This window comes from Artemia franciscana, chromosome 7 (assembly GCF_032884065.1).
Source record: "Artemia franciscana chromosome 7, ASM3288406v1, whole genome shotgun sequence".
Classification (NCBI taxonomy): domain Eukaryota; kingdom Metazoa; phylum Arthropoda; class Branchiopoda; order Anostraca; family Artemiidae; genus Artemia; species Artemia franciscana.
In genome coordinates, this window is record NC_088869.1 from 57,804,889 (window position 1) to 57,823,356 (window position 18,468).

At 35.0% G+C, this 18,468-nt stretch overlaps 1 protein-coding gene across 1 annotated transcript in view; it reads right to left on the reverse strand.

Annotated features, from left to right (window-relative positions):
• LOC136029526 (ribosome biogenesis protein NOP53-like) overlaps positions 1-13,223 on the reverse strand; it is a 35,623-nt gene extending 22,400 nt beyond the window's left edge. The window contains exons 1-3 of the mRNA XM_065707982.1: positions 13,022-13,223; positions 5,257-5,433; positions 1,180-1,380 (exon numbers count right to left, since the gene is read on the reverse strand). Coding sequence (XP_065564054.1) covers positions 1,180-1,380; positions 5,257-5,433; positions 13,022-13,173 — 530 coding nt within the window. The 5' untranslated portion in view covers positions 13,174-13,223. The remainder of the gene's footprint in view (positions 1-1,179; positions 1,381-5,256; positions 5,434-13,021) is intronic.
• Positions 13,224-18,468: the final 5,245 nt, after the last annotated feature.

Below are 18,468 nucleotides of genomic sequence, written 5' to 3' on the forward strand. Positions count from 1 at the left end.
ACTTGTGCTTATTTTTCCCACCAAGTTTCATCCCGATCCCTCCACTCTAAGTGTTTTCCAAGATTTTAGGTTTAAACCCTCCCAACTCCCCCCCCCAATGTCACCAGATCCGAATTAACGGGCCCCCATTCCCCCCCCCATATGGTCAAATCGGGAAAAGATATCTGGCCCGATCCCTGATACGCCTGCCAAATTTCATCATCCTAGCTTACCTGGAAGTGCCTAAAGTAGCAAAACCGGGACCGACAGACAGACCGACAGAATCATTGTTACTTTTTTTACGTGTTAAATTGTCACTTTGATTATGGATATAGTATGTAACCTGCTTTGACCTGTGGAGTTTACCGACTAAACGGTTATTTTACCGTTAGATGTGGGTGATATTACTATTAAGATCTTTTTTTTTCAACGAATGAGAAAAACCTTCAACCGTAAACTGTAACCTGGAAAAAAAGAACGTGCTATTGAAATATACAACATTTGTTCACATTTTAGAAATTTCTTGGTATGATAAGGGGGTTTGAACCTGAAAAGAGTAGTTTACAGTTTCAAACTACTTTTATTCACTTAGCACAGCATTCTAAAATATAACGATGACAGATTTGACGCTTTTAAGCGTATATTTAGTACGACTAGAAAAAACTATAGCCTCTGACAGAGTATCGTTACTAGTATAAGTATAAAAATAAAAAAAAAATCTAATTTCAATTCGAACTGAAGACATAAGGATTCAGCCTTATAACTGCCAAGTTTAGAATTTACTACTTTTTTTAAGAGAACAACTCGAGTTTTATCTTCTGTTCGTTTTGTACAGTTGCTATACAACCTTTCAAACTAATGTTTAATGCAACAAGGTTTAGAAGAACATGAGAGGCTCTCTGAAACTGCTAAAACACTGACAAATGCTGACAACGTTACAAATATTTTATAGCCAAGGAAATAGACTAATATCTTCTGTAAAAATAACATTCTAATGAAACCTTCAAAGTTCTGCAACTGAAGAGTACTTTAGCCCCCCTCCCCCAAAAAATAACAGCAGCATCTTTGAATGGTAGAATATAATACCAACACTAACATCATAAAATCTTTTGTTTGATGCCATGACGACTATCACTACAAAAAAAAAAAAAAAAAAAAAAAAAAAAAAAAAAAAATATATATATATTAAAAAAAAGTTACCTTTTTACTTGTGGAAACAAATCGGCAGAGTTGATTTTTACAACTTGAGGCTGCCTTTCTAGGGGAGTTCCATCAGACCAAATATCGTATGCTTTCCTATCATCATCAGAGGAAATTTGTGGCACTCTGGCAAGTTTCGATTTGTGACCAGCAAGGTTCTTTTTTCTCAGATATCTGGGAAGACTTGGCTTTCCAGTATTTCTAAAAGTAAAATATTAATTACCAAACATCAAATTGCACAATGGCTGACGAGACAATGGCTTTCATGGTGGCTGGTAGCAAGAGTACCATCAGCAACTTTTCCCGAGGGCAGATGGTGGAGTGGAAGAAGTATTGCTAGGATTTTCCTTGTACCAGGATTTAAATGGGAGTATTTCACATTTCCGTTTTTGATACATTTATCTAAATGTCTTCATGTTCTTCAGGATGGGAGTACCAATGACACCCTACCACCTCCCTACTTTGGTTTATCGCTGGTAGCACTGAAGACTTAAAGTTAATAGCGATATGTCCTAAATATTATAACCGGCATTAGTAAACATACGACTACGACCTGGGCGATCACGGCAAAAAATAATACAACAAGTGCTACAATAATTATCGGGAAACCAGAAAATGATGCAAGCCTTCCTTTGGTAAATTAAATAAAAAAACTTAATAAAAAATTAAATAAAAAAGTTTTTTCAGCTGAAAGTAAGGAGTAACATTTAAACTTAACGACAGAAATTATTAAGTATATGCGGAGGGTTGCCCCTCCTTAACACCTCGCTCTTTAAACTAAAGTTTTTCAGCGCTTTTAAAAAAGTTACTTTTGTTCTTATTAAACGACCCTTGTGTTGCAGAATTCGTTTTTAAAGAATTGGGACAAAACTTAAACTTTAGCATAAAGAGCGAGGTGTTGGGGAGGGCGACCCCACACACACCTAATAGTTTCTGTTTATTTTAAGTTTCAATGTCACTCATCACTTTCAGTTGAAAGAACTTGTTTTTTTATTAAGTTTACCAATTTTTTTTATTTAATTTATGATCGTTTTTTTAAGTAGCGCCGGGAAATCTAGCTCCACCTTCACAGAAAAATCCCCCTCCCCCCATGGAAATATCCTCTGGACAACTCAGTCCTGGTGAGAATTTACCCCATACAATTACCCTTGACATCTCCACACGTAAAATTGAGTCGGTAAAGAGAAAGCAAGACATATCTCCCAGCAGAAAACGTGTCCTCCCCTCCCCACCCGAAAAGTGAATGCATACTTTCCAATAACAAATCTTATACATAAATAATGGACAAGTCTTAGCTTAAAGACCTATCTCCAGAGACTCTGGAGATCATTTTATCTCCAAAGACACAGTTATTGGACCTTTCAACTATGCTGAACAAAATAGCTATATCAAAATTTTGATCGGATGATTTTGGGAAAAAAGTGGCGTGGATGGGGGCCTAGTTGCCCTCAAATCTTTTTGGTCAATTAGAAAGGACACTTGAACTTTTGTGTTTCGTCAGAATGACCCCTCTCTCGGCGTTCTGGGACCATTGTGTCGATACGATGACGCCTGAGAAAAACAAAGGTAAAAACACGGATCCGTGATCTTTCTTCTGGCAAAAAAAAAAAAAACAACAAAATTACACATTTTTACAGATAAGAGTTTGAAACCTCTACGATAGGGTTATCTGATTGTGTGACTTTCATTAAGATTCAATTGCTTTTAGGGGGTATTTCTCTCTGTTTTCGAAAATCAGGCAAATTTTCTCAAGCTCGTAACCGTTGATGGGCAAGATTAAACATAATGAAGCTAATATATCTGAAATCAGCATAAAAATTTTATTCTTTTGATATATCTAATGATATCAAAATTCCATTTTTTAGTTTCAGTTACTATTGAGCCGAGCCACTCCTTACTTACAGTTTGTTACCACGAACTGTCTGATGTATGGAATGGATAAAATGCATAACTGTGATGCAGGATCAACGCCTCGTTTTTGTCCTGATTTTATTTTTTTCCTAGTCCACCAATCTCACCTCCACGGTTTCTACCAAAAATAGCTGCCCTCAAGCCAGATTGATGAATGTGATATTACATTTTGTAAATCTGCGTATAATTCTTGTGTGGGGCCAAAAAGAATGAGCTTCGCTAGTAATTGACCCAGAGCCTACAGTGTCAGAGTTGAAGTGGAGTTTTATCGTTAATCGCGGAAGGGACTCGTTTTAATCCTGGCCTCGGTTTTGTCCTGATTTTGTTTTTGTCCTAGTCCACTAATCTCACTTTATTGCCAGGAAGTGATAAAGTTCTAACCTCCACGGTTTCTACCAAAAATGGCTGCCCCCAAGCTGGACTGATTAATGTGATATTACATTTTGTAAATCTACGTATAATTCTTGCGTGGGGCCAAAAAAGATGATTTTCGCTAGTAATTGGCCCAGAGCCTACAGTGTCAGAGTTGGAGTTTTATCGTAAATGGCGGAAGGGACTATCTGAAGTTAGGCACCTAAGCTTTTGTTCCATTGACCCATGCATCTGCTTTCGATTGGAACGCTCCATTATAGCAGGAAAGCAGGCAGGCACCTCGAAACTTCGATTTTAGTTTCAGATCAAAACTGAACTAAAATCGAAAAGAACCTAAGATGTACGGCGGTTACTCAGCCCAACCAACCGCCATAGCAATTGGAGTATTCACTTTGTTCTTTCCTGGGTTGGGCTTTTTCAAGAAAACATTTACTTTTGAACTACATTTGAATTTTTTTTTTCAATGTTGGTCAATGTTGATTGATGAGCGGGTCAAATTATATGAAATCTGTCTTTTTCGTTAAAAAGACAGTTGGTGTGATACAACGACTCCTGTAACACAAGAGCTGTTCAATTTGAAAAAAAGGTTTTTTAAGTACTAAGAAACTTTCGGGTAATGACCAAGGGATTGAGGAGGGGACAGCTTCCTCATATACGGAATAATTTTAGTTCATTTTAAGTTTTAATGTTGCTCCTTAATTTCAGTTGAAAAAGATTGTTTGTCTTTTTATTTAATTTCACAAAATAAAACCATCTTAAACCTTATCTTTACTTAAGACCTTTGATCCTCCTGTGCCTCCAGAGGCACCAAGGGCATCGACAAGGAATCTCCAGTCTTCACGATATCCTGCTGCCACCAGCACATCTTCCCACTTGAGAAGCAGGAACGTATTAGGATAGCAAGGATATGACTGGTAAGTGCAGTGTAGGGTGCTCTTGAGACAAACCTTCCTTTTCGATCCTACAGGCTGCCACTAGATTATATTGGGGGTTCTAAGGTTCCCGATTCTCAGGAAAGATATTGCCATCGACGTTGGTGGATGATATTTGCAATAAGAGCCTGGTTGGACTTATTTCGAATATCAACGCTTGAGGCTTGATCTTTTCAGTGTATGTTAAGGATTCTTTGGAGACATGCATTTTCAAAGGCCAGAATCAGACACTCATGCTCTCCATTAATATGCCATGATGCGGCTGGGCATATCATAATCGACAGAACACTGATATTGAAGAGTCTAAGTTTGACACAGAGTGAAACGTAATTTGGTTGCCAGATTCTCTGTTCATTATTCTGTTCAAAGATCCACTTATTTGACCTGTACGTGAAGCCACTCATTTCTGCAATGAGTCAATGCTTTTAATTATGCTTACCAGGTATTTAAATTTGACCACTTGTTCCACCTCTTCATCATTGCATTTGATCTGAGTGAAAAAATTCAGGAAAATCTCACTTGGGCTCAGTCCTAGTATCTCAAGTCCAGGAGTTGCCACCAATCTTGAAAATATTCTACAAGGGTATAACGATTGGCAATAACACAGAAGCACTTGATCTTCTTGGTGAGGTAAACAGACAAACTTTCTAATTTTTAAAGAGAGTAGTAGATATTTAAAATAAATCAACAGAATCAATTAAACAATAACTTAAAATCTCTATATTTCATTCACCGAGCCCAACTATTTTCTCTTAAATATTAAGGGAAGCAGGAATGGAAAGCAATTGCTTACCTTACTATTATTTATGTCTCAGCAATAGCAAGACAATAGTCTTGCAAATAAATAATCAATGACAAATACCTTTTTGAAATAGGATCTTGGACAGCAGTAAGAGGTTCAAGAATTTTAAAACATCTTAGCGGACTTGTGCCCCTTTTCTTTTTCTTCTTTTCATTAGGCTTCTCTTGTGGAGTACTTTCTTCTGAGGGTGTATCAACAATAAATAGTTCCTGATCAGCCTTTTCTTCAAATGACCCTCTGTAAAATAATAAACAATGTGATTTCATAGCAGCAGAATAAAGAAGTTTAGACTGTCTACAAAGAGACAATTCAATAATTCAATTTCTAATAGTTGCAGCAAGTTGCAACAGGTGTATATAGCATACAAAATGTATATATATATATATATATATATATATATATATATATATATATATATATATATATATATATATTTCAATTTCAACTTAACAATATATATATATATATATATATATATATATATATATATATATATATATATATGTCTGTGTGTTTTATTTATTTCTGAAAGACTGTTATTGCAAGCCCAGATGGCCCAGAGTCGCACTTTAAGACTCAGCAAAATCTATATATAATATAGATCTATAAAATCTATATAATATATATATATATATATATATATATATATTTCAACTTAACAATATATATATATATATATATATATATATATATATATATATATATATATATATATATATATATATATATATATATATATATATATATATATATATATATATATATATATATATATATATATGTCTGTGTGTTTTATTTATTTCTGAAAGACTGTTATTGCAAGCCCAGATGGCCCAGAGTCGCACTTTAAGACTCAGCAAAATCAGTAAATATATATATATATATATATATATATATATATATATATATATATATATATATATATATATATATATATATATATATATATATATATATATGTGTGTGTGAAATTATAGGGCTTGTCAGACTATTAATACTCATGGGCAGTCAATGAAACTCAAAGTGACAGATTCCATAAGTTCTTTGCTAGGTTCCAAAAAATCTTACAGCTGATAACATTGTTCTGCTAGTGGCAAGCTGCAACATAGCTAAGTGGTTTGATCAACCCACTTTTTTCAGCTCAACTGAAATGACACACATCTAAAAAATTAAAGGTGTTGATTATAAGTGCCTAACTATTAGTAAGTTCCGTGTTTTGCACATGTACAGTTATAATTAACAGCAGTACAGCCAGGTTATTTCAGGAATAATCCCAAATATGCCAGACATTCTAGAAATCATCTGAAAAATAGAGCCCTTTATATAACAACCATTAGAAATAAGCCTATTCTGATCACCTTATCACCCTTCACATGAATTAAGTGTTCAGTTGTAAGTATGCTCTATTCAAATCACGACTGATTCTAAAGCTCTATTGTTTCCTGGAATAAAAATGGTGGTTTCTCATTAAGTGACATCTTTTAGAAGAAACATGTTATACTTTAACAGTTTCTCCCTGCAATAAAATTTTTTCTTCAAAGAAGAACTTGTTTTACTTCTGCAGAAAAGCAACAAGTACAGTAGTTAGCATTAGCTGACCATCTGGTGGTGTTGCAGCTTTAACTAAAAGCTGAGGTCATGGCTTTAGAGACATTCTTGTTGCAGTAAAAATCCGTTCGACCATCTTATTTACATGGCAACAGATTGTAAAGAAGAAAAGTCTAATGGAAAATTTTGCATGTCAGGCAGCAAAATTTCAAAATTATTCTAGTGTGTTTTCATATCTGGATACGACGTAATCTTAGATGAGAATCTGTGTAGTAATAACGACTGGTGTCGTTGAGGGGGAGATAGTTGCACCCCCCCCCCATAATTTGGAGAAAAAATTATTAAGTAGCTCTAAAACTGTTGTTTGTTTAGTTTGTTCTTTAGTTCGAGCAGATAATTTTTTTTAATTATTCATCCTCGTTTTTAGCATGAAAAAACGCGAAAAACAGGGGTCCAGTACACTTGCTAATATGTTCCACTTTAATATTTATATACATATACTGCCTTTGAAACCTTATCATCAAGTAAATAGATGAGCCTAGTTTATGGCAAAATTGTGAAAATGTACTTTACTTCCTATTTCGCCAGGTTTACTCAGATCAAATTGTTTTCCCTGATAGATGAGGGTCTTTTACTTCCTAAAATTTATCAGTTCAAAATAAAATTTCTCATTTTAAAACATTCAAAAATGGACATAAATATACCCTCTAAATCTACAAAATAAGATAGAAATGGGATCACTGAAAAACGAAAGATTTTTTTCATTGAAAAGCGAGAAAATAAATCATTGAAAAAGAAAATAAGACTTAGTGCTTTTTATGATAATATTCGTACTTTAGTTAATTAGGTCAAATCGGCTGCAGTTTAGTCTTAGAAGTTAGTAGAGGGGAGGAATCAATACCATGAATCATTTAACTGTTTTATTTTTTACTTCTAAAGTTCAAATCAAAACTACAATATAGCTCCAAATTCTATTATATGTAATTGAAACGCTAGTGAGCAGTGATAATGCTCTGTTTCTTGCGTTTTGGATTCACATACTACCCCATAAATGTAGAACTACCTCTATGTACAATACCATACTGACTCCTCTTTATTTTTGCTTTTCTAAATATTTCTTTTAACCAATTCCAAAAAAAATTACTGCTATTAGTTGTATTTTATGTAACGCTATCGCAACTTGTGTGACAATTACCTCTGCATTAGAATGGTGTAGAAATGTTTGCTGTAAGTAGGATAAAGTGAATCTTAGCATAATATATACTTTTTTCTCACAATTTAGAAATTTTATGCTCACAAATAAGCGGTAGCAACCAATACTCTTTATCTATTAGCAGTTTTAATATGCAGCACTAGGAGACCCAAATTCGCTTGGTGAAGGGGATTTTAGACATAAGAAATATTCAGTTCCCTTCCGGAAATGTATACCTATCATATCTTGATTTACACAAAAAACTTCTGTGTAATTTTCTAGATTTCGTTTTCTTTAAAAAAGATACAGAGGGGAAGGTAATTTTGAAACTCCAGGTCTCAATTTTTCTCATCCTATTGGCATCCTTGGCAGGTTTTAATTAATGTAAGGTTTCTACCACAATGTTGCCAAGAATTGTTCAGATTTTCTGGATGTTCTTAATCAAATAATGCTCAATGAGTAAGTTGCCCAATGCCCAATGAATGCTCAATAATTCACACATTTTTCTTTCAAATACTTTAAATTAAAAATACTGTCAATATTTCAAATGTAAGGAAAATTTCCAGGACAGTTTTCCTTTGAGGAGTATTGCTGCAGGGGTGGGGAGAAATTTGTCCGCCAAGTATATTCATTGGACAACAGTCTTTTCTGTTATTTTTTATTTTCAAAAATGAAAAAACAATCCAGAGCCCACTTTTTGAGGGCCATGCGTCACTTTATGATTGCCTTATAAAGTCAAATTTATATGAAGAAAAATAAGAGGAAATATTACTGCAGCCCACATGAAGTGATTTTTTCTTGTATATCGATGAGTAGAGTTGCATTTTTTTTGTAAGGTTACAACAATGGTAATTTAAAGCATGTACTTTCTGATTTGCTCAGACTTCATTTTCAAATTGCATACAACTGAATTATGCAATTTGAAATAGTGCATAGTTTAACTGCAAGATTTTGTCTCCTGTGATTTTTGAGGGAGTTAAAAGAAGGATAAAATTCTAGTTAATTGACTTCTTGCTATCTTGGAAAGGGTTTAGGTTAGGAAAATGAAACTTTCAGGGATGAATCTAGAGACTAAAGTATGTCCCAGGAATGTATTTTAAAGTACCCACCTCCACTCCTTCTCCCTCTAGAGGGCCCTGAAATTCGCCAACATGGCAGGTCTATACCTATTGAATTTTTGACAAAACAACATTTTACCTTAATTTTCAGTTACTAGTTGCTTTTTCTCTGCCTTTAGTTCTGAAAATGCAATTCCTGTTATTTGAGTAGGATTTTGAGCCATTTCAATGTTTTTTTTCAAAACTTAGGAAATGTATTTGCATATCTTTAAAACCTTATAAAATGGAAATTTTTTGCTGTACTTCAATTAAGCAGAAGATCTATTTTGCAAGGTTTCACTTCTATAACACACATATTTTTAAAGGTCATCAAAGGTCAGGGCTCTCTAGAGGAAGAAGGAGTGGAGTTAGTTGCTTCAAAATACCTTCCCGGGACATACTTTAGTCTCTAGATTCATCCCTGAAAGTTTCATTTTCCTAACCTAAACCCTTTCCAAGATAGCAAGAAGTCAATTAACTAGAATTTTACCCTTCTTTTAACTCCCTCAAAAATCACAGGAGACAAAATCTTGCAGTTAAACTATGCACTATTTCAAATTGCATAATTCAGTTGTATGCAATTTGAAAATGATGGCTGCGCAAATCAGAAAGTATACCAAAGGAAGTAGAAGGGAGATATGCACTTTAATATTAACGGTAAGGCTGGCAGAAATCCAAGCTTATTAAACTCACCATTACCCACCTAAAAGTGCTAACAGTACACTACTGTTGTCTGCACCAACTCATAGCTGACAGCCTTAATAAAAACTGAGTCCAATACTTAATTGATGTTTGTTTTATCCCAGTGCTGGGCTACTACATATTTAGTAAATTATTAATTCAGAAGAAGCGCGTCCATAGACTGAACAATGTAGGATGGCCAAACTTTTGGTTCCTTGACCAGTTCCCCAAAAACCCAGCTTTGTTCAGCTCTCACCTTTGATATGTATTACAAGGCTATTAAAAATATACTTTGTATCAATTGTCATTGGTTATAATAGGCTAATAAAACCAACAAAGGACAGAGCTCCTTACTTTCTTTCTTTGGCTCAAAGCCAACTTTATAAAGCAATGGAAAGTGGGAAAAGAAGTAAAAGGTAGTGAAAAGTGTTTGAATTGAAATTTGATTCCATATACACCTTTTTATAATAGAACACTAACAGAAAGTGAAGACAATCTTAACAGTAAAAGCAGCTCAATTTTGACCAAACTAATCAACAAAGGCAATCCAATTTATAGTCCAACCTCAGCATTGGCTCATATTTGTGATGGCTCCTTTCAACAAAGATACTTGATTTTCCTTTAGACTAATGGGAGAAAATCTGGAACAGAATCATCAGAATTTTCAGACAACTTTAAAAAATATTTAGGCTTGTGTTTCTTAAAAGTTTTCTTACATCCCTTTCCTCATGGGTGGTTTTAGAAAAGGGAGGTCAAGGGGGCACTCGCCCAGGGCTCAGAAATTTTAGGGGTGTTTTATTAAAATAAAGTAGAGGTCATAGTTGGCAGTAAGTTACTTCCTTACTGTAATACTTAAATAGTAATACTTAATACTTACTGTAGCATAAGCAAATTGAAGAGGCCAGAACCACTACTGCTTTCCACTGGAGGATAGCCCATTGACTATCTCAATGTGGACCCAATCTATCCCCTCCTCCAATAAAAATACTGGAGCTACAACCCTGGCAGAAAAAGTTAATCTAGACTTTGAATTCAGATACTTCTGTAAAATGTGTTTTTTACTTCTGAAAAAAAGCATACATTTCATATACACTAGAATTTTGGGTCAATGTGAATGTTTTTCTGATTTTTCCACCAAATACTATTGTGATAATAACCAAAGTGATGACTGGTATTTTGAAGTACCTATCACCACTCCTCCCCCTAGAGGGTGGGGTAGTGACCTTTGTTGACCTTCAAAAATCTTTCTACTATAAAAGTTACACCCTGCAGAATAGATCTCCTGCTTAAATAAAAAACAAGAAAACTATTTTCAGCTTCATAACTTTGCTCAATCCAATTTTATAAGGTTTCAGAGATTTGCAAATACATTTTCTAAATTTAGAAAAAAACATTCATATAGCCTATCTTAAAATTCTACTTAAGTAATAGGAATTGCATTTTTCAGAACTAAAACTAGAGAAAAAGAAACTGATAACTAAAAAACTAATGTAAAATGTTGTTTTGTCAAAATATCAATGGGTATAGACCTGTCAAGTAGGCAAATTTCTAAGACTTAAAAATCAGAAGAGGGTTAATATAGAAGTTTGAAAATAGGCCTACCTTCCCATTGTATGTTTTTGGAGCTGGACTCATTACTGAGTTTTATTTTCCTAACCTACCCCTTTCCAAGATAGCAAAAAGTAGCTAAGGTGGAATTTCACCAAATAGCTTTCAGAGAAACAAAACCAGGGTAAAGTTTAAAATTTTGGTAAAATTCTAGTTAATTGACTTTTTGCTATCTCAGAAAGGGTTTAGGTTAGGAAAATGAAACTTTCAGGATGAATCTACAGACTAAAGTATGTCCTGGGAAGGTATTTTAAAGCAACTACCTCCTCTCCTTCTCTCTCTAGAGGGCCTTGACCTTTGATGACCTTAAAAATGTGTGTTATAAAAGTGAAACCTTGCAAAATAGATCTTCTGCTTAATTGAAGTACAACAAAATTGTTTTTAGCTTCATAACTTTCCTTAATTCCATTTTATAAGGTTTTAAAGATATACAAATATATTTCCTAAATTTTGAAAAAAAAATTGATATGGCTCAAAATTCTACTCAAATAACAGGAATTGCATTTTCAGAACTAAAGGCAGAGAAAAGGCAACTAGTTACTGAAAATTAAGGTAAAATGTTGTTTGTCAAAATTTCAATGGTATAGACCTGTCATGTAGGCAAATTTCAGGGCCCTCTAGAGGGAGAAGGAGTGTAGGTGGGTACTTTAAAATACCTTCCCAGGACATACTTTAGCCTGTAGACCCATCCCTGAAAGTTTCATTTTCCTAACCTAAACCCTTTCTGAGATAGCAAAGAAGTCAATTAACTAGAATTTTACCAAAATTTTTTCTATCTAGTACTGACACTTTCTTTGGACCTAATTTGTACAGTAGGCCTAGATCTGTTTCTGAAAGGGTAACAAAGCAGCTACAGCTCTTCTGAAGGAAACATTTTAATAAAATAAATGTTGCCTCCTTAGATTCCATATTTTATGCTCCTTTTCAATATAATAGTCATTGTATGACAGCACATCTTTCCTCCCCCTGATGGTCCTATATGGCCTTAATAATATATTTCTCAGTAACATTCTAGATTAGAGGCTTTTGTCTATATTAGAAAGTAGTTAAGTTAGGTGACTGAAACCCCTACCTTTACCTTTACCCCTTTCCTCTCAAATAATAACAATCTTTCATGATCTTGAATAACAGGCCTAGGCTATTTGTGCTGAAAAAGTAAGACTTTGAAAAGTTAATCTGCTGCTCCAAAAGGTCACAAGTAAAGTGTTTTCAGTCTTATACCTGTGCTTAATCTTGATTTACAAGGTTCTAAAAATTTTAAATATATTTCTTCAATTTATGACAGAACCCTTGACATGGCTTTGGATCCTGCTGATAAAATATGAATCAGATTAACTTATCAGAATTGGAGCCAACAAAAAGACTGAAAGTCACAATTTAAGATAAAATATCTTTCATCAAATTTAATTAGCCTAGGCATATATCTGTCATCTATGTGATCTTCTGAACTCTGGAAATGATGAAAGCATAAAGATAGTAGCTTAATAGGATCTTCCCAAGATTTTATTGAATTCATTTGAGTAAGTTATATTCACTAACTAAAGTAGCCTACTTTCTAAGATAGCAAAACGCCCTTCAACTGGAACTTCACCAGAGCTCCTTATTTAGAGCTTTATAAACATTAGTGATCAATCTTACAAGGCTAAACTTAGAATAGGCCTAGGCCTAGGATTTGCAAATGTAGGGTAGTTTACTGTACCCTAATCTTTCCACCAGTCTTTGGTCTTCTAGATAGTATTCAACATCTTTTATGTCTGTTACACGCCAAGCCTTTTTGGAATGCTTTACAATTCTTTTTTTAGGTTTGGAAATTCCAGTTTTCTTCATCATTTTCCCTGGATCATTAACCATGTGGCAAGATTTTTAAATTCTCCAAATTAAATAAATAAGAATATAAAGAAAAAGATTGTACATTCAGAATCTGATTTAACTATAGCCAAATCTATATTAAGCCGTAATGCAAGAAAATTAAATATATATTTAGCGAATACTAATATATAAAAATTTTTTGTAGATATATTTATACAATCTCTTAAACCGAAATAAACAGGGCTGTCAAACTTTTGAGACAAAAGTATCAAGCTAGCCTTTTTTTGTGTATTCAAGAAAAAACAGTAACATTTGATTTTTAAGTAATATGTCTAAATCCAGGGGAGAGAGATTCAGGCAGACAGGCACAACAAACTTTCGAAGGGCACAGGCACAAGTGACACGTAGCAAACATGACCTGTATATTCGAAACAACCGCATTATGCCAATAAACGACAGAAATCGGCACCTGAACAGCAGCAAAGCTGTCACTCCGATGCAATATTGACGGGTCCAAAACGTAGAGACTAACCATTTGATGTAAATCGTAGCATCAATTCATTGTTTAATAAAGTGTTTGATGATGGATGTAAACCAAGAATGCGCTCATTGGATTAAATTAGCGACTCTGCACTAACTTCTTACTCCTCAGCAGCTTCTAGCTTGGTCGGTACTCCTGAGCCTTTAATCTCGCAAGCTCCAAACCTAATTTATTTTTTTGCTCGAGAGATGAAAGTTTAACTGTACATACAAACTATGTATTGGGAGCATACGGTAACCTCAAAATTTCCATAGAGCTCAATAAATGTTTATCTGTCTTGTCCACGAATACTGATTCAATTTTTGGTAAAATAGAAGATTTACATTGTTAAGGCCCTTGGCCTTAACAATCAAACGAGTCAAAAATGAAAGTGAAAAGCAAGAAATATTACGTTAGAAGAACAACAGCATTGCAATCGGTGACGCCGACAAATTGGGGTCCAAAATCCATGAAAAACCAATGAAGATGCAATTAAATACGCAAATGTTAATTACTAATCATTGGAACCCTTCATCGTTGCATAAATTCACTGCGGAGCCCTCCATTTTCCCGCAGAAAAGTAGCCAGCAAAGGTGATTTATTTGGAGGTTGCTACCTACTTGCTCCACTTGCATTGCCACCTCCACAATTTCCAAATGAATTGGTTTGGTTTTTTATAGATCATCACTTGCTCTCTAAGGAGTTCGACGAAAAAACACAAAACTTGAACTCATGTTTTTCTTTAGCTTCATTTAAAGTAAGCGATGATCGAACGATCAATGGCCGTAATATTTTCAAAGTAGGTGGACAAATTTACCACAAAGTCAATTTAGTGGTACATCCATAGCAGACCCTTAAAGGTGAATTTCATTCATATGGCTAAATGTGCTTTTTAGACCCCGATAAAGTTGCCAAAGAACACCTTGTACATTTTTTAAATTATGGTATCTCACATAACCCAATAGATCTCTTGGAAGAAATATTGCAAGACACAAACAATTATGCTAAGGGTTATATGAAAATGTGAGAAGTTGAGGATGATTTAAATCAACCCGTTACTTCACTGGGGCAACAGGGTCGGATACAAGACAAGTGACAATAAGAATAAAACAGTTCGTGGTAACGAACTGTGAGTAAGGAACGACCCGGCTCAATAGTAACTGAAACTCTAAAAAACGAAATTTTGGTACCGATAGATACATCAAAAGAATTAGATTTTTAGGCTGATTTCAAATATATGAATTTCACCCATCAAAAGTTACAAGCCTGAGAAAATTTTCCGTATTTTCCAAAAAAGGGGAAACACCCCCTAAAAGTCATGGAATCTAAATGAAAATTACACCATCAGATTCAGCGTATCAGAGAACCCTACTGTAGAACTTTCAAGCTGCTATATGCCAAGATATGGAATTTGTATTTTTTGCCAGAAGAGAAATCACGGATGCGTGTTTATTTGTTGTTTTTTTTTCCTTTTTTCTCAGGGGTGATCGCATCAATCAATTGGAGGGCAACTAGGCCCTCTCCCACGCTCTTTTTTCCCGAAGTCACCCGATACAAATTTTGAGACAGCCATTGTGTCCAGCATAGTCAAAAATCTAATAATTATGTATTTGAGGACGACTTGATCCCCATAATTCCCGGGGGAAAGGCGGCAGGTTATGAACTTTTACCATTATTTACATATAGTATTGATTATTGGGAAGTATACAGACGTTTTCAGGAGGGATTTTTTGGGTGAAAGGGGGTCAGGGGGAGGAGGTTCCATGGGAGGATCTTTCCATGGTGGAATTTTTCGTGGGGGAGGGACTTTTCTATGAAGGGGGCACCGGATTTTCCAGCATTATTCAAACAACAATCAGAAATTAGATAAAGTGTAGCCATTGGTCTCCCGGTACTATACTTACTTTTTCGCATGCTGACCAACAATTTGCGTTGCGCAGGTACCGATCTTCTGAATCAATACCTTCTGCCGGCAGTGCAATGTGTGATGGACGGCAAATCATACAACGCTTCACCTAGCCTTTACAGGTTTCAATGGTCTGTTACCTGAATTTCTCCAGCGGTATTTTCTCAGGTCGTTGTCATCAAGTAAGTACCCTTTATCGCTACGCAGTTTTTCTCGAAAGTTATCTGCTCCAAAGTGTTCATCCATAGCTGCTAAGAAATCCCCGATTTACTGCTTTATTTTTTTAATGGAATTCAATGCTATCCCATACGCCTCTTCATCTTACACTGCGGTCTATTTACCGATGTTTTTTCAATCAATCTAATTTTGTTTCTTTAATTAATGGAATTAATTTAATAAATCATTCGAATTTAATTATGTTATGTCCTTGCAATGTGTATTTGGTCTGATTCTTTCTCTTTCTCTTATTTTTTTCTCTTGTCTTTTTTTTTCTTTACATGTGCATGAAATTTATTATCTTTAATGGAGTGTGTTAGATGTAATGGATCCCCCAACAAGTTAACCTCACAGAATCTTGTTTTAAGTGGTGTATAATATGGTGTACAGTGTATTTAGTATTTAATAAATGAAATGAAATGTATGCACGCTGTGAAAAGATCGTACCAGCAATATCTAAGGAAAGGTTTGGTGTGTGAAGTTGAAACTTACAGGACTTGTTGTGGGGGCTGTTGAACTAACCAAAAGACTATATTTCCATTCTAATGCAGTGCTACGGCATATACTCGTACTCAGTGTTGTGCCAAGTACTTCTTTTTTTTACTTAAGTACAAGTACCAAGTACTCAGAGAAATTTTTACTTAAGTACAAGTATTAAGTACTTCTCTAAAAATCTAATTAAGTAATAAGTACTTTTGAAAAAGTACTTCAGTACTTAAGTACTCAAGTATTTCGATTTTAATTGAATTTTACTTCAATTAAGATATAAAAAAAAATACAAAGAACATTCATTACAGCTTCATAATAACTTTTAATTTCTTTCTTGCTTCTTTCAACAGCAGAAGCTTTTCATACATACCAATTCCAAGCATGTTTCTTTTTGGAGTAAAAATTCCATCACCTACTGAAAAAAGTCGTAGTGCATGTGCAGACGAAGGAATGATACAGCTGTACTTCCTGAAAACTTTCATTACCCTTGGGTATACACTTTGAGCACAAAGAGTTCCTTTCGCCTTTCATTCAAATATGACAGAACCTTCATAGAATTGGTTTCACGGCCACAGTTGCCAGAATTACAATGAGTAGTTTCTTCATCACTAAGATCAAAGTATTCACCTCCAGACAAAAAGCTACCTTTATCAGCCTCGTAAGTACTTCCGAAATCTTCAACCTTTTTCGCTTCGTCTACCAAGAGTTCAACTGCTACATCCTTCTGGTTATCAGGAAACCACTTCAATTTGAAGAAAGGATGACTTGCTGTGGCAATAACATAGTCTCTTGCAAGACAGACCCAAAAGCAGAGCATTTACCAAAGGCTGGCTGACTTTCACCAAATCTTTCAGCTTTTTGAGCTTCCTTTCAAATGATTTGATTTTAGGATAGATAGCACCGAAGTAGCATTTTTCCTCCCCCTGAAGAATGTCCAATGCCACTGCTACTGGCTTCATAATTTTCATGTATTCTTCAAGAATTTCAACATCACGAGACGTTAGCCTTGTTTTTGCAAAGCATCACATACGTCAGTAAGCTTTCCAATTTTGTGACAATCCATCAAAAGTTTGACACTTTCATACTTCGAGTGCCACCTGGTTACCACAGGTCTTATAAGCTGTTAGTCATATACCTCTTTCAGAGCATCAGCAGCTTTTGAACTCTTATTTATGGCATCCCAGAGAGCAATACACTTCAAAAAAGCGGCGTAGTACTGCCTCTTACATGGAATATCACAGAGGGCTTTATCAGCATTGGTGGATCCAAGCAGGTTAAGTGTGTGGCTGACACACCTGAAGTGTGGAGGAAGTTGGAAATACTAGGGGTCGTCAAGAGAATTGAGCGTCTCTCCAACATTTTTAAAAGAGAAGGAGCCATACTGGCATGCTTCATCTTCATTTTCTTCATTACTGTCTTGAACATTTTCATCGGAAACCATCGGATATTCCCTGAATGCCTTACTAAAGTTAGAGGCGTTATCGGTCAAAACCCCTCATTCATTTTTATCAACTGCAATTATGGACCTGGCAAATACGCCATTCAGTTGTTCAGCAATTCTGTCATAAGTGAATGAGCCCTTGAACCAGCAATAAGCAAGGACATAAGGTTGCCATTTCAATCCTCATCAAGCAAGTGTGCAGTCATTCCCATGTAGCTTTTGTTGTTGGCAGACCAAATGTGTGTTATCAGTGACATGTAGTTGGTGAGTTCAAAATCACAAACCATATCTTTCTGTACTTCAAAAACTTAGTTTCAATTTGCACAGCTAAAGCTTTTCTTCCTGGAACCTTTGCATAAAGTGCAAGACCTGTTATCACATTTTTTAACGACGGCTTCTCAACAGCGTACAAGGGTCGCATCTCATCTACAGTGTTTTCCAGTGCCAAAGAATTCACTTTTGACTGTGTCAGTTTCAATGGTCTTAGAGCGAAAAAATCTCCCTTAACTTTTTTAGAAGGTGAGCTATAATCAGGGCCATTATTATCTTCAGATTCAGACGACCCCGAAAGTGAGCCTACAAGTTCACTAGCCTCTTTGCTAGTTGATTTCCTTTTGTTCTTACTGTTTATCACATTTGCCACACAAAAAAAATGTCCGTTCAATGTATTTGGTAGTTCCGCCATGATAGCGTCCTTTTTTGAAATTTCGTGCTGGGCCAGGAGCCGCTGTTCTCAAAGACTAAAATCCATTAATCTGCTAATAT